The 17100-nt window shown below is 43.6% G+C and overlaps 1 protein-coding gene across 1 annotated transcript; it reads left to right on the forward strand.

Moving 5' to 3' along the window:
* Positions 1–4820: 4820 nt before the first annotated feature.
* Positions 4821–13670, forward strand: LOC111066262 (guanine nucleotide-releasing factor 2). Its single transcript, XM_041596203.1, has 14 exons — positions 4821–4985; positions 5646–6223; positions 6295–6488; positions 6623–7203; positions 7283–7437; positions 8593–8933; positions 8979–9255; positions 11234–11345; positions 11409–12091; positions 12212–12380; positions 12450–13058; positions 13123–13248; positions 13307–13438; positions 13516–13670. The coding sequence occupies exons 2-14, from the start codon at positions 5767–5769 to the stop codon at positions 13646–13648; spliced, it is 3969 nt and encodes a 1322-aa protein (XP_041452137.1). The 5' UTR covers positions 4821–4985; positions 5646–5766; the 3' UTR covers positions 13649–13670.
* Positions 13671–17100: the final 3430 nt, after the last annotated feature.

Below are 17100 nucleotides of genomic sequence, written 5' to 3' on the forward strand. Positions count from 1 at the left end.
TCTTAGAAGCTTGTTCTGTTCTCTTAGTTTCATCGAATACTTTTTGGTGGATATGCCGTTCTGTTTGTTCCCTCGAATATTTTGGGGATATTTCATTCTAGCATTCCTCCAAATCTGTGAATCTTTTTTCATTTCTATGCGTTCCCAAGAATATGTACGTGGAGCACGATCTTTTCCCTACATTCCTCTCCATGGCTTAAGGCAAGTGCCGTTTCTCATTGTTCCCTCAAACTTGTGTGGGGCATTTTATGTGTTCTCTCTGGATCCCCCAAATGTGGAGAATGTTCCATTCTCTCTACTCCCTCATATTTTTGGTTCGTTAATGGTATATCCTTAGATACAGAAGGTCGTTGCACCTTTAAAAAAATGCATATGAAATACTTGACCATTAAAATTTACATATGTATGTATGTACATATATAATCCCTAAAGTTGGCAAATATTTTAAAGCATCATTCGCGCTGATCTGATCTCGTTTTAGGATCTTAATCACAATTGTGGAAATTAATTGCCAGTCTCTTTCTTTTTGTCTTCTCCTTCTTCTCTCTTTCTGTCATTGACGGAAATTTGAATGAACGTCACTCTTCTCTCGCTGTTGTGTGTGTGTTCTTTTGTTGCTCTTTGGTTGCGACAACAGATTAGGTCATGTCGTTTTACTGCTTTGTTTTATTGCTTCTTCCCCCCTCCTATCCGAAATGTGTAGCACGCGTACTTACGCGTTGGGGGTACATCTGCTGCCACCTTCTGGGTTACCCAGGAACTATTGCGATCGCGATTGTAACATGGAGTGCCGTGGCGTGGCAGTTAGAAAGCATGGCATTCCATGCAGCAATCAACACAAAACATTCCACAATACATAGGAATGTACATATATACATATGTATGCAGCTTTTGGTGTTTGTTGCGCGCTCATTCATTCATTCATTCAACATTTTCACATTTTTGCGCGTTTTGCTGTTGCTGTTTCTGTTTTGTTTTCGTTTTACATTTCGCGATGATTTCGTAAATGGTGTAGCTCTCTCTCTCTCTCTCTCTTTGTCTTTGGCTCTCTCGTGACTCTCTCTTGGTCTTATGCACTGTCTTGCGGTACTTTACTCTTTTTGGTTGCCGAGCTCTCTCTTCCTCTCCTCTCTCTCTCTCTCTCTCTCTCTCTCTTTACGAACGGTGTTACGAATAAGGTTAAGAAAATACTCATTGAAAGGGCTTGTGGGACGGTGAGAGTTGTAAACAAAATGCCTCACCTTTACATAAGTACAACTTGCTTGTGCCCTTGCAATGCCTTTCTCTCTCTCTCTCTAATAAGCTTACAGCGTTGCTGTGCTTATGATCTCTCTCTCTCTCCCTCATGAAACAGGTTGAAGCTTTACTCTCGTTTGGGAAGAGCAGAAAAAGCAATAGAAACATAAAGAGAGAGAGGGAGAGGCAGAGAGATAGACAAATATTGGTCAAGTTTTGAGAGAGAGAGAGCGCCGCCTTTGCCCGGAGGACTTTGCATACGGGGGGCATAATGAAGCTGCGTTGATTATGAATGATCTTCATTATCGTCGTCGTCGTTGTCGTTGGTTGTGCCAATTACCAATTTGGTGTCACCGCCGATTGCCTCCCCACCCTCCCTTTCTCTCTCTTTCTATCTCTATTGACCATATGACTGGGCCATGCCTTACCCCATTTGACAGTCGCTTTAAATCCGCCTAGCCCAGATCGTGGCTTTGCATACCCTAACCACCGGCACCAGGTGGGGTATATTTATCATTGATCGATTCCTCATCAGATCTGACGAGATCCCCATCATCAATGGATTTTGAAGGTTATTCTGGTGTCGAGGAAAACTTAATAGTTAACAACTTAATAGTTAAAAACTTAACAGTATTTATGTTTAACATACTGGAGAGTTATTTAAAGAATATTCCTTTCTTCTTTTAAGTCCACGCATTCCATACTCTGAGTTAAAAAGATATCGGAATATCAGCTTGATTGTAGTATTATAATTTATGGAACTATAGAACACACACACATAAATGTACATACAGAGGAATTTCACAAATAAGAACTTCAAAAAATTCGAATTGTCCAGAAATTAGAACAGTCCATTTTAATGTATTGAGCGGAAGGTCAAGATGAAAATTATGTATGTACATACACATACAATTAGACAAATTTAGCATTTTTGATCATTTTTTTTCGTCTTTAATTTCGTCTTTACATACATATGTTTGTATTTTATTATTTTTCTGTAAAAAAAAAAAGTCCAGGAATTCGAATTTACCTCCCATTTTAAAAGTAATCGTGAAACGAAACTTAGCCGTATTGAATTTGATTATGTTTAAACTTTGAATGGCCAGGAGGGTATCCAAAACTTCGGCACCCCGAAATCTGGAGTTTCTGGATTTTATCTATTAATTTGTTGGTGTTTGATTTTTGTTTTTGTTTTTGGCCAGAACCAGAATTGATTTCACCTCTCGTTCGACTTGTCCAACCCGCTCCTCTGGCGCGGGGCGGACTCTCCGTTGCCTGATCCAATTTCCTCGACTCGAGACTCGATTGCAGCGATGCCGAAGTGCCAATGGCAGTGGCGGGCAGCATATCGGGTTCGTGTTTGGCTCATTTCGGATTTTGGGCTTTTGGATTTCTGATTTCTCGTTTCCCCATTTCTTGTCGTGTGCCAAAAATTAATTGGGTGAACGTGACTTTTGGCGTTCTGGGATCTGCATTAAATGTATGCTTAGAGAAATATTTCTACACATCTGTAATCGTAGGTAGTATCCCCTGGACACGAAAAGTAGAACGGTATTTATTCAGGCGCAGGGAAATATTTAATTCCGGTATTTATCATCAGAACCAAAAGTGTTTGAACGCCATAGACAGAGACATGCCAGGCACTTACAGACGAGTATGTACACATGTACATATATAAGGCATTGAAGCAGGAAATGTCAACTCGATTCGAGCCATATCTGAATAGGGGGGAATCAGCATGCCACATTCTCGATCGCCAAGTGCCGATAGGCCTCGATAAGCAAATGCAATCGAATTTTGCATCCCAAAACAACCCTCTTCGTACCTTCATGGGGGTCAGCTGTTTTTGTTTTCCAACAGAAGGGGTTTCCCCCTTTTTAATTCTTGTTCTTGTTTTTTACATTGATGCCAAAAAAGTAACCCTTAACCTTAGCCCCAATTCCAAGGACATCTGTCACGAGACTCAACCAATGAAGTTGCCTTAACCTTGGCACTGAGTGAGAGGCAATTTCTATATTTCTAACATTTCTTTTACAAACGTATGGTGTATTTTGTGTTGTGGGTGTCTATACGGTTTTTGTTGCTTTAGTTTTTGGCGACGCCTTCGATTTGCGGCACTCATTTTGTGCCCCTCATTTCCAAGGCAAGTCACGAGCGGCACTTGCAAATTGAAGAAATCCGCCCAAAGGCCACCATACCAAACCATCCAACACCCAACAGATTACTCAGCAGTAATCTCCCTCCCGCCCTGAAGCTCATTCAGGTGTCGTCCCACAGCTGATTGATAATGCAGAGCGGAAGACAGAAAGAGATAAAGAGAGAGAGAGAGAGAGCCAAAGAGAGTGGGAGAGTAGGAAAAAGTAGGAGAACCCTGAGTGCAGCAGCAACGGCAGCATCAACATCCATGCCAAGAGCAAGAGAGCGGCGACAAACCGTTGGGTTTTGTTAAGCAATACCCTCCATCGAAGAGGGTAGATCCATTACCCAAAACCATTTAAGAAAATGGCATGGTACAAAAAATAAACTAATTTTTTGTATTTTTTAATTAAGTATTCGGTTTTCAAAAACAAGCACACTGAAATTAAATTAAATCAATTTGATTCAATTTATTTTCTGGGTGTCCTCTTTTGCACAAAATTTGTAGAAATTTAATTTTGAAAAACCTACATAAATAAACATATGATACATCTGTAATATAAAGGGTATAAAATGCTGCCCCCATCGAGAGGTAACTTTTTTTGTTAGCTGCTTGTCGTTTTTGCCCGATGCTGCCCGCAGTCTCAGTCACTGCTTCTGCTCGATGGATATTGGCAGAGAGGAGAGCATGGCTAGTTGTGAGAGCCTAGGCGCAAGTACCATTTGATGCTCTTTTTGACACTGGTTTTGTTGTTGTTGTTGTTGCTGCTGCCGCTGCTGGCCTAGCGGTTCGTTCGTCCGTCCGTCCGTCCGTCCGTCCGTCCGATTGATCTCCACAGAGTTGTTGGTTGTTGGCCGATTCTCCGTTGGACACCTCCGCGTTTGGGGAGGCGCGTTTTGCCGTTTTTGCGGATTTTCATAGTTCAAAGCGCTTTCCAGTCGTCGACAGCAGCACGAGACGCGGCGACAGCATACGCGAATTCGACCAGCGTCTAAAATTTAGACTCTAAATATAATCATTTTATAATCATTTATTTTTATTTTGTGATTAATTCAAATCGAAATTGCCTTTGAAAGTGAATGGAAGGAATGGAAAACAAAAGAGAAAGATAGGAAGGAAAGCAATGGAATTGGCGGTGGATGTGCAAGTCCAATAACAGAATTAATTTTGTTTGTTTCAATGTTGATCAGAGCTGTGTGTTGTGCCAGTGTTGTCCAGTGTGACTTAGTGTTTGCTTAGTTATTTGCTATTTTGTTATTGTTATTGCGGTTATGCAATGCCACAGTTTGATGAATCTTTTTTGAGCGATTGTGCGCTCGCCGATCGCTGGCATTTTTACTCGTACACGCTCAAGCAGACGCCGCATCAGCATCAGCATCATCCCCATCCCCATCATCATAATTATAATTATCATCACGTGATAATGATAATGATCATCAGCGGGCATCATGGATGCCGCGAGATAACAACAACAACAGCGGCCACACTCTGCATAACATCAAATTCCAGAGACGTTGCAAGCACAAAAAATTGCCACGTCTGGCAGCATCGCTATCGATGCCAGTGATGCCCATGTCCAAGAATAGTATCCCTAACGCTGCTGCTGGAGAACGTAAGTGAACCAAATGCAGAAGGAGAATCGGCAGAAAGTGGGGAAAACACCCCTGAAGGTCGTTCTTCAAGGGGAAATCGAAGGGAGTAAGAATGAAGAATCTGAATCAAAAACTGATCTAAAACAGAATCGAGTGAGCTCTATGTCCGGATTGGGAGATTTTTATATATTCCGAATAAAAGCAAACATTGTATCCGTCAAGTCTTTCAAATATGTACATATATATTTCTTTAAGGCCATTTCTATGGATATATGTATCAACGTCTATTGCAGTCACGAAAATTTAATATAAATATTTATAGTAATTCAGCAAAAACTTAAGTTTGTAAAAGGCTCCTCCCGTAAAGGATTCTGCGCAATTGAAGGGGGGAGGGGGGGGGATGTGGGCGCCCCACGCCGGGGGGGGGGGGTGCTGGTCTGTGGATAGAAATCAGTTCAGTTTCTAGAAGCCTTTCTATTGCTTGCTTAAACATTTCCTACCGTCTTTAAGCTAAAGGCAGCAGTGGCATCCATGTTCACATTTGACTGGCAAGTCTGTTCGCTTATGGGAACAATTGCACAGCAAATGGAAGACGGCACTTAAATTGGAATTACTTGATTGTTTTTGAATCAAAAATTAAAACATATTTTAAATATTTATTTTCCATAACTTCATTGCAGACGGCAGCATTAGCTCTCCGAACACGCCAGGCGGTGGTGGCATTGGTGGTGGGTGCAGTAGCAGCAGCAACAACAGCATTAATAGCGGCAGCTACGCGAGTGCATCCTCAGTGCCCGTCGCATGCACACCGCCGCCGTCGACGCATCACCCCCCCACCACCACCACCAGGGAGGCGGGAGAGCCGGAGGCGGAGTGCCACCGGCACCGCCGAGTGCCGCTCACGGCAATCAGACCGGATCTTCGGGGCACAAGAACAGCCTCAAGGGAACGAAGCTGGCACGACGGGCGCGCTCCTTTAAAGACGACCTGATCGAAAAGATATCCCTGATGCGTACCACTAACAACACGCTGGGTCGCTCCCACTCGCCGCACAGTCCGCGTTCAAAGCACGGTGTTGGCGTCAAGCTGGCCCCCTCAAATGAGGAGGTGCAGCGCTCCACACAGACGCTAGAGACGCACGTCAAGGATATATCGAATGCCCTCAAGCACTTTCGGGACGTTATTCTAAAGAAGAAGCTCGAGGTGCTGCCCGGCAATGGTACGGTCATCTTGGAGACCATTGCCAGCATGTATTCCGGTATGTATCACACTCCCCCATCATGCAGGACAGGCCATGCTAGACTCCCATCTCTCTCGCTGTTTCCGTAGTTATCCAAACGTATACCCCACTGAATGAGAACAGTGCCATCATGAGCTCGGCCACGCAGCAGGTCTACCAATCCCTGGCAAAACTCATCAAACTCTGCGACGAGGTGATGCTCTCCGACGAGAGCGGCGAGTGCCCCTCCCTCAGCAACGAGAATGTGCGCGAGGTTATCGATCTACTCGAAGATGCAGTGAGGGTGAGTGAATCGATTTAATATCGATAATACTGCGATTATTTAACAAAATTATTAAAACTCAATGAATCTAATATCCAATATTTCTAATTCAAACAAACATTTAATCCTCCCGTTCATTTGCTCATTCCCTCTAGAATCTCGTAACCCTGGCCCAGGGTAAGTTGAAGGAACAGGATCAGTGCAACTTTCGCTACAGCGGCTCCTCCGGCCTGGGTGGAATCGGGGCCGCAGCCGAGATTATGGGCGCGGTAACAGCATCCAGTACGAACGCAGTCGCTGGTGGCGGCACATTACCTGTAGGTGGTGTGCCCGGCACCGGTATCACGGGCGTGGCCAGCATGCGGATATCCGCTGTCGAGAACGCCGCCGTGGCACAGCGCACCTCCCTGCCGGACATTGCCCTGTCGCCGAAGGAGCGGGCCAGCCTGGAGCATCGGAATGTGAATCCCATGCGGGGGTCGCACAGCACCGAGAGTATACTCCGCGACACGAGTCCGCCGCCAAAGCCGCCGCTACCGAATCGGGCCAGCAATCCCCCACCGTTGCCCCCCAAGCGACGCAGCCAGCCGCAAGCGCCTCCTGGCGGCTCCTCCTCATCCACGTCAACGTCGAACCAGGCCAGTCCGCTGCCCTATGCGCAGTCGCACAACATCAGCCTCAACTCGGATCTGGACTGCAGTTCGAACATCTCGCTACTGAACTACGGTGTGGATCGGTAAGTGGCTTACAGACAGACCGGACCAGACCAGAACAGACCGCTGATTGTTGATTGATTGTTCGATTTTATCATATAGACTCTCGGTGCGTTCCCGTTCCCCGGATGAGAATAGCCAATGCTCCTTTGACTCGGCTCTGAATCACTCGCGCGAGGAGGAGGATCCGCAGCAACAGCAACAGAAGCATCCCTTGAAGCTGATGGAAGAGGATGCAGACAAGATGATCAGCTACAGTGAGTATTGGATCCCATCGATGATCCCTTGATCCATATCCACAGTCTGCTCAACTCAAGTGGTGGCCTCTACTCCTCTCTCTCTCCTGTCTCCATCCAAACAACTCTCCATTAACCAAATCCCACATATTCAACATACAGAAGCCGCCGGGTCCGCAAGCGCTGCTGCACAGGAAATGGCCATGGCCATGGCACCACCCAATGCGCAGACACTGCTGTCAGGCACCGGAGGCCCAGGCGTAAGCGCAGCATGTGCAGGAGGTGGAGGGGAAACTAACACGGAGCTGCGCACAGCGGCGGCAGCCCTCACCAGCAATCGTCATTCGAACGAATCGGGTACTGGCACCAACTCTATAGCTTTCTAAAGTCCCTACTACTGCTTCTTCTGCTGGCGTCTTCCTCTCTTCTATAACTTTTATACATACACATACATATCTCTGTATCTGTCTGAATATTATTATTTGTGCTATCCCTTGTATCCAATTTGTTAGTCGTCCTGCAATTGCTGAAGCTCTTTCGTTTGTCCTTTGTCTATGCTTTTGCTGTTTATGCTTTAATGCTTTTCCATTACTGTTTAATACTTAAACCGCAAAATCACTTCATGAAAATCTGTTCAAAGTGTCCTGAGTATAAATAACGGCATCATTTCACCAAATATTGAGGCGCAACCAACTTAACGACGCACAGAAATCAGGTGGCAAAGTTGAAATTGCTCATCTGCTTTTCCCATAAAGATTTTAATTGGCAAACAACACGCACCAATAGCCAACTGTCATTGGATTCGTATAAGCTGTAACAAATCCTTCCATTTAATCGATAAACAACCAAATCCTGAAATTCGGAGGTAGAGTCAAAGTAATATTAAACAGGCAATCACTTTTTGACGAGTTTACCTTGAAATCGGAATTTCGTTTATCGATAAATTCAATGAAATCGATTATTTAAACGGCCAATCGATTGAACGGAAGGTCCTTATATCCTTTCTTTGCTTCCTCCTTCGTCTTTAACTGTTTATTAGTACGCACTTGCTTTACTTGCTCCTTGATTTTTGCTTATACTGCTTGTTTTTTTTTTGCTTTCTTCTAAGACTCAAGATGCACTTGTTTCTAACATTCTTTTCTCTCTCTCTCTCTTTCGTGCCATTTTCTGCTGCAGGTTTCGTGTCGATGAAGTCGTTCCGCACCTCCACGCAGAGCGTCTCCAAGCGTTCCTCGGACTACAGCGTGCAATCGTCGGCCAAATCGTCGAGCAGCAATTCGGAGATTGCGATCAGTATCAGTGAGTCGGCGACAGCGAGTGCGGCCAGCAGCGAGTACCAGCAGATCAGCCAATCGGTCAGCCACAGCAGTCAGCGGCAACAGCAGCACATCTCCAGCAGCAGCAGCAGTAGCATGACCACCACCACCATGAGCAGCTTCAGCAGCGGCGATCAGCAGGAGCAGGCGGCGACAACGGAGGCTGCAGCACCCGCCCTGCCGCCCAAGACGACAACACCGGTAGCGACGGCAACGGGAACGGGAACGGCGACAACAACGCACCAGCGCACGCTGACGCGTCACGAATCGAGCGCCCTAGACGAGCTGGACTGGAGTCAGGGGGCAGCCAGCAGTGGTAGCAGCAATGCCGCAGATGTGGCAGAGCTGAGACAACTGTCGCCGCACCATCACCACCAGCAACAGCTGCACCAGTGGCATTCGAAGCACCACAGCCTAATCGAACCGCCGCGCAGTGCACCCCACTATTTGGCTGGAAGTTGCAGCGCCTTCGATCAGAGGCATCTCGATGAGCCGCCGCCGTTGCCCATGAAGAAGAAGTACAGTAAGTATCGGTTGCTGCACACTCTCGATTAAATGTACCCATTCGATTATTTATCATTATTGTTTTCCTCTTCTTTTCCTTTTTCTTTGGTTCTGCATCTCTTTGTGTGTGTGTGTTTGTGCATGACCTTTAACCGACCGCTGGGTAAATGCCGTCCCATAGGCTTTGCCGAGCGGTGAGTGTGATACCGTTATTGCTGTGCGTGTGCGTGTGAGCTTAGTCTAACGGTTCATCATCAGCATCATCCTGTGGGAGGGGGAAATCTCACTAAATTGTTACATTTTTCATTTTTCTTTTGGAAAAGTGTTTCCCAAATTTTTGTGCCGTCTTATCTCGTGTGTTTTGTTGATCATACACACACGCCCATACTCGTATATCGCCAAGAAAACAAAAATCATCGTTATTTAAATTATCATCAAAGCGATTATTGATCGATATTTAACCAGACAACCAAATCCATCTTACTCAATTTGACTTCCACAAAAAGAAGTCCTTTATTGGCCGAAATTATCGAAATCGGATTAGATATCGATCATACCCTTAATCACATATATCATACGCCCACATTAAGGGTCACAAACCAGAATCGCATACAAAAACACCCATTAGGCAATCAGTCAATCAATCAATCAATCAATCAATCAATCAATCAATTAGTCACACATGTATCATTTCCCGTAGCGCACGAAAGAAAAGAAAACACAGGCCGTGGTTGAGGGATTTGTATTTTGATTTTCAAGACACACCTTTATTTATAGCACATTTAAACGTAAACCCGTTAGCGCTAACGTAACCGCAAAACGTAAGGCAAACGATACAAAAATTTGCCAAATTGTTGTACGTAAGAGTCTAACCCATCTAAATTATCGTTCCAACCAACATCTAGTGTTTCAAAGTGTGGCATTCTCGGGTAAGTCTGTGTGTGCTATTAGAGGACAAAAAAAAAAAAAAACAAATTGAGAAACGAACACAAACTAAATCTAAACAAAAAGAAAACTAAAACCAAACCGCTTTGGCAGCCTCGGGAACTCGCGATGCTCTTTTCATTGGTTTTAATGTTTCTGTTGAGCGAATAAGAAAACAAATGTTGAGATTTTCCACCATCGAGTGACCCAATCGACTCCAAGCCCAAGCTTGTTACGGATCGGACCGAGGGGCGCAGCCGCATGACGCCTAATGCGTGTAACCGAACCTGTCGCGTACATACAGAAAAGATAGAAAGATTAGAATAATGATCGAGGAAAGCTCGAACTAAATTGAAATAAATGAGCCAGGAATGCATCCAAAATTACAACTATTAATGCTCATCATTGTATGTGTGGTGGGCTTTAGTATTTTCAGAAGAGGAAGGGAGTTAGTAGTAGTGGAACAATTGGATCCAAAAAATTAAGGGGATTCACAAAGAGCATTTCGAGTTCGTTGCTGGCTTCTTGCTGCTATTCAAATGTTTGCGAAACACTGCTGCTGTTGCTCAACACTTTTGTTGTTGCCCAACACTGCTTCTGCTGCCGCTGGGGTTGATGATTTTGGTTTCAATTCCATTTGTTTCGTATTGATCCCCCATGAAGTTAAAGTTACTGTTTTCTGTTTCAGTTCCGTTTTTGATTTTGTTTCGTTTTTGCCTAATCCTCTGTATCCCCCACCGTTGTGTGCTTCCATATGTTCTGTGCTTCTGTGCTCAGTGTTTGAATTGTTTTATTGTTTGTTGTGATGTTGCGATCCCTTGATGTTTTTAGGTGTATCTTTGTGTCTGACAGATAGAATCTGTGGCTGTAGATAAGCGCCCAAGAGAAATTTTGCCTTTCCAAGCACCACATACGAATGCTGTATAGCCCTTCAAAGCGAGATAGATTTCCGTGTGTATCTAGCGTCAGGGATCGATCGGCTTTGTTGGTTCGACTTTTGACTTGGAATTATTCCGGCACGGCTCAATACTAATTCCGTTTCCTTCCACCTCCCTTCCGTTCCGCACACACAGTTCTGGCCTACATGGAAATCTGCACGGCCTCGACTCGCTCCATCGAGCAGCACCGACACACGATGCATGCGTGCAACATCAGCCGTAATATCTCCCACAGCCAGACAATGAAGTGAGTAGAGGATTCGCCTCCATTGAGAGATTGGAGCTTTAGCAATTCTTTCTCTCTTTGCAGCATTATGCCCATGAGCAAGGAGCTGTCCCCCGAGCTGGAAACGCCACCAGCCTTGCCGCCAAAGAACTACAAGCAGCGCAAGCCGGCGCAGTCTTTGCAGCCGATAATTGTCACCACACCGCCCCCCAGTCCAAAGCCAACTCTCGGCGAGAATGGATCGGGCGGTGGCAGCGGCGGGCGGCCAGACAGCCGTATGGCCACTGTCTCTGAAGAGCGTAACGATTCCCTGGTCCTCGACAGCAATGAGAATGTGAATGTCAGCTCTGGCGATGCCGACGGCGAAGGCGAAGGTCAGACCTTCTATTGCCACTCGCATCAGCTGCCGGATGACTCGCTGGCACCGACAACATCGGCGGACAATGATCAGCGGCATGAACAGCATCAGCAGCCCATAAATACGCCCAAGCTGCTTGATGAAGATCAAGAGTCAAGAGTCGCCCCAGAGTCGGATGCTGAGAAGCAGCAGGAGCAGCAACAGCGTCAGCGGCAGTCAGATGGTAGCGAGAGGCAGCATCATCAGGACGCTGGCGAGGTGGAGACGGTGATCAATATGCTGGAGGAGGTCAATATAACGCGCTATCTAATACTCAAGAAGAAGGAGGAGGACGGGCCTGAGGTCAAGGGCGGCTACATTGACGCGCTCATTGTGCACGCGAGCCGCGTCCAGAAGGTCGCCGACAACGGTACGCATCCACATCCACAGCAAGCCAAGCGGAAGCATGTCAAGCACCCTCGTAACCATCAAACTCCCCCCAACTCATCATTTGTCTGTCATTCTGTCTCTGTCCATTCCACACGTGCAGCATTCAGCGAGGCGTTCATCACCACCTTCCGCACCTTCATCCAGCCGATCGATGTGATCGAGAAGCTCACCCATCGCTACACATACTTCTTCTGCCAGGTGCAGGATAACAAGCAGAAGGCCGCCAAAGAGACCTTCTCGCTGCTGGTGCGGGTTGTCAATGATTTAACGTGAGTATCCGAGTGACTCAATTGGCATTCAGTACTCCCGAAAGGGCTAACCATATCTATCCATTCCAGATCTACGGATCTCACGAGCCAACTGCTTAGCCTCCTGGTGGAGTTTGTCTACCAGCTGGTCTGCTCCGGACAGCTATATCTGGCCAAGTTGCTGCGCAACAAGTTCGTGGAGAAAGTGACGCTCTACAAGGAGCCCAAGGTATATGGCTTTGTCAACGAACTGGAGCTGGGCGGAACCATTACCAGCAGCGGAGCCGCTGTCGGCGGCATCGGCGGAAGTGTAGGTGGTGGTCTGTCCGGTAATAGCAGCAGCAGCATGAGCAGCGGCAGCAGCAATCATCCCAGCCTGCTGGACCTCAAGTCCCTGGACATTGCCGAACAGATGACACTGCTGGATGCGGAGCTGTTCCAGAAGATCGAGATACCCGAAGTATTACTATTTGCCAAAGATCAGTGCGAGGAGAAGTCGCCCAACCTCAATAAGTTCACCGAGCACTTTAACAAAATGTCCTACTGGGCTCGCTCCAAGATCCTGCGACTGCACGACGCCAAGGAGCGGGAGAAGCATGTGAATAAGTTTATTAAAATCATGAAGCATCTGCGCAAGATGAACAACTATAATTCGTATCTGGCGCTGCTCTCGGCCCTCGATTCGGGTCCCATTCGAAGGTAAATCAATCATTTTCCCATAATTAATAACCGAATTTAAATGTTTATTCCGCTTCTGTTGCAGGTTGGAGTGGCAGAAGAGCATCACCGAGGAGGTGCGCTCCTTTTGCGCCCTCATCGATTCCAGTTCCAGTTTTCGGGCCTATCGCCAGGCCCTGGCCGAAACCAATCCGCCCTGCATACCCTATATGTGAGTCCCCGCAACTCTTCTTTCCAGATAAAAATGTGCTCATATGTGTTCTTTTTAGCGGTCTGGTCCTGCAGGATCTGACGTTTGTGCATGTGGGCAACCAGGACTATCTGTCCAAGGGCGTCATCAATTTCTCCAAACGCTGGCAGCAGTACAACATCATTGTGAACATGAAGCGTTTCAAGAAGTGGTAGGATGCCGCTTCCACGTACCTAAACCCCATTGGCCCATAAATAACTAACATTTGTCTTTCTGTCATCTTTGTAGTGCGTATCCGTTTCGACGCAACGAGCGGATCATACGGTTCTTTGAAAACTTCAAGGACTTCATGGGCGAGGAGGAGATGTGGCAGATATCGGAGAAGATCAAGCCACGCGGACGTCGGCCCCAAAACTACTAAAACAAAAAATACAAAAACAACAACAACAGGAAAGATGCACGAAACACCAACTAAATATATACAAAATATATATGTTATATTATATAAAAAAAAAACAGAATATACAAATACAAAATAATGCAATGGCCGTGGAGGAGCAGCAACAACAACAGGAGATCGGAGATCAGGCTGAGGATGTGGATGTGTAGAAGAATGTGGCCCAGGAACAGAAGAATCAGCTGAAACTATTATGGATGGGTCAGAGCAATAATAACGTTCGCTATTCGCTGTCTATATATACAATACATATATATATATATAGATATATATATACACAATATATGTATGAACATATGATGATTACACATGTAATCTATATACATATATATAAAGTAACCAGATCAGATCATTTATATATACATGTTAACTATATTATATATATACAAAATACCGGATACAGATACAGAACTAAATATCCAGAATATCGATATCTGTAACTGAACTATATGAAGCTCTATGAAGATGAACCTCCCCACCAATCTTACAAATGAATCACCACCAACCAATCAACCACTCCCCCCCCGCGCCCCTTCACCCATGAGTTGCACCGAAGGAAAGAACAAAAAACACCAAAGCGATCCATCAATCAGCAAAACAAAAAACAACAAACAGACGATTAAGATCGGGCTTTCATTGTTCTTTTGAGATATATCTGTCTACATAAGAGCAGCCACACAACGAATTTTTTGGGAAACCAAGAGAAAGCGATGATATATAGACTATGACTACGACTACGAAACGATGCAATCCACAAGCAACAAAACACCAAGAAAACAAGCAACAAAGAACAAAGCCAATTCAATCAGATTTATGCAGTATACTAGTATGCATACATAGTTATATACGTACATATATAGTACATATATGCACTTAGCTGTATCTGTATGTAAAATCTGTGTAAAGCCAGCCTAAGAAAGCGCAAAACTCTTCCATTTTTAAATGTGGTGTGTGGAGCAGAACGAGAATCAAACTAAAAAATGGGATATACATTTTGGGCTGGGGAAACCCGCCCAGAGAGCGAGAGAGAGAAAAAAAAAATAGGTATATATATATGGAGTTATCAATCAAATCAATCAAAAATTCATTTCACAACTCAATTAACGAAACAACTTTTAAAGTTACCAAAAATGAAACAAACAAAAAACAGATTCTAACAATTTGAATTTGCTTTTAAATGTATGACTACAAAAAAAAAAATATATATATATATGTACACTTATATAAAATCAATATGCATGCATAGAGAGAAAGAGAAACCAACAGAGAAGGAGAGAGAGCGTGAGGAAAGGATTGCGTTAAACAAAAAGAGTTAAAACCTGTAGCTCCATATAAAGTGTAAATTACAGATAATCAAAGCAACCTTAATGTACACAAACACACGTATCGTATCCCCCCTCTCATCTATTCTATAGATATGCTATCCGAAAGATCTATGGACAGAAGGGATCCTATAGGAATGGAACTGAGAATGAGGGATTTGATCTATCCTTTCTCCTTCTGGCGCGATCCTATTTCTGTTCTATTGTGTACATATACATATATTACAGTGTATACAGTTTATTGGCTACCACTGTACCACTGTACGTTTCTTAGTCAACACACACACACACATACACATACACCTAACACATACGCATACACATACTCCCCCCCACATACACAAATATGTACAAAAAAAGGTATATTTAAATTAACTTTGGATTCTTCATTAATTTATTAAGTTTCTGTTTTTTAATGATTGTGTATAAGGATGATCGATTGTATCCGACGTATATATTCTATTGCAGTATATACGTACATATAGTATATATATATGTATATATACTTTCCCATACACATAAACACATACAAACACAACATACACACACATACAGAACAACACGCACATAGGAAACAAGACTGTCTTTTAGGATATACTTACATATACAGTAGTTGTATTTCATTTATCTAATCGAGCCCTGCATATTGTACAATGTATATGTACTGCTCGAAGAAATTGTTATAGCCGGATAACATGAACATGAACATGAAACACACAGACGGACACAAACAGAAACAGACACGACACGAACACAAACCGAAACCGAAAACCGATCCACCTAAATGTACTAGATGGAGCTAGTGTGCGGATAACAGCGGATTTGGTAACGCAACGGTACGAAAATGATGATATGAAATTATTTGGTATATATATATAATTATATTAATATATATACATACATACATATAAACACATCTACATACATATATATATATATAAATATATTTATACATATATACACACATATATATATCTGATATTTCTGATTTAGTCATTGCTTTGTATGTGCCTATTATCGATTTTTGATGTATGTATATTGTATTTTCAACATCAGTTTTAAAGCTAAACATTTACATTTACACTTTTACGATATATTTATGTACTACGAGTATGTAACCTACATATGTAACAGCGAGCCCTAATCCGCAAGCTGAAAAAAAAGATATTATTAAAACAAAACCATAATTTATGTATGATTAGTAAGCTAATGAACCTAAGGATAACAATTTTCTTCTTTATTATTATTGATTTTTTTTTTTTTCTTTTTTTTGTTCCTTGAATTAATTCATTTGTATATGTATGTATGTTATATTTAACTGATTAGTTCATATGATGCCGGATCACGTGTAATTGTACTTTCGTTTTCGTTTCCCCCAAAAAAAGTAGAGCAAATTTTCAATTGTAAATGTATTTAACTAAAATGTTATGCGTGTATTCGTAAGAAAAATGAAAATAGCTACACAATCAATGTATTTTTCCTTTAAACAAAACTGCCTTCTTATTGGTCGGGTGAAAATACAAACATAGTTGGGGATCCATCCTCTACGACTCACAAAGCACAAAGGTAGAGTCTGGTGTCATGCAACCAATTAGTGGAAATGCATTTCCCACTCCGATTCGTTGGAATTAACTATTTGGCACAATATGAAAAACCAGTCGCCTGGTACGATCTAGCGACATAAAATGCATAAAATATTTATGTTTACAATATCAATAAAGTATTGGGATCGATTGGGGGCGTCTTTGTGTTCTCTCTATTCAATATTTTTCGTTTTATTCTTGAAATTAAAGTTATTTTGGCTCCACGTAAGAGCAAGAAAGCGAAGAGTTCACCCCTTTTGTAATTTTTGTAATAGATTGTTTCATCACTTATATCTTCAATTAAAAGTGACTGATTTATTATTACTTTCCTGAAGATATATACGCTGGTAATGGTTTGGTTAGGCGTTAATATTTTCATAACATAACAGTGCCAGGGCTGGTCAAAACGATCTTGTTCACTGCGCTCTGCAGCACCTTTAGAGCTGTTAGCACCCTTGGTGCTGTTGGGCGACATCAGGCGGTTATTCGCTGCTACGCTGCGAACTCGAAA

The sequence above is a fragment of the Drosophila obscura genome, unplaced genomic scaffold (assembly GCF_018151105.1).
Source record: "Drosophila obscura isolate BZ-5 IFL unplaced genomic scaffold, ASM1815110v1 contig_97, whole genome shotgun sequence".
NCBI lineage: Eukaryota > Metazoa > Arthropoda > Insecta > Diptera > Drosophilidae > Drosophila > Drosophila obscura.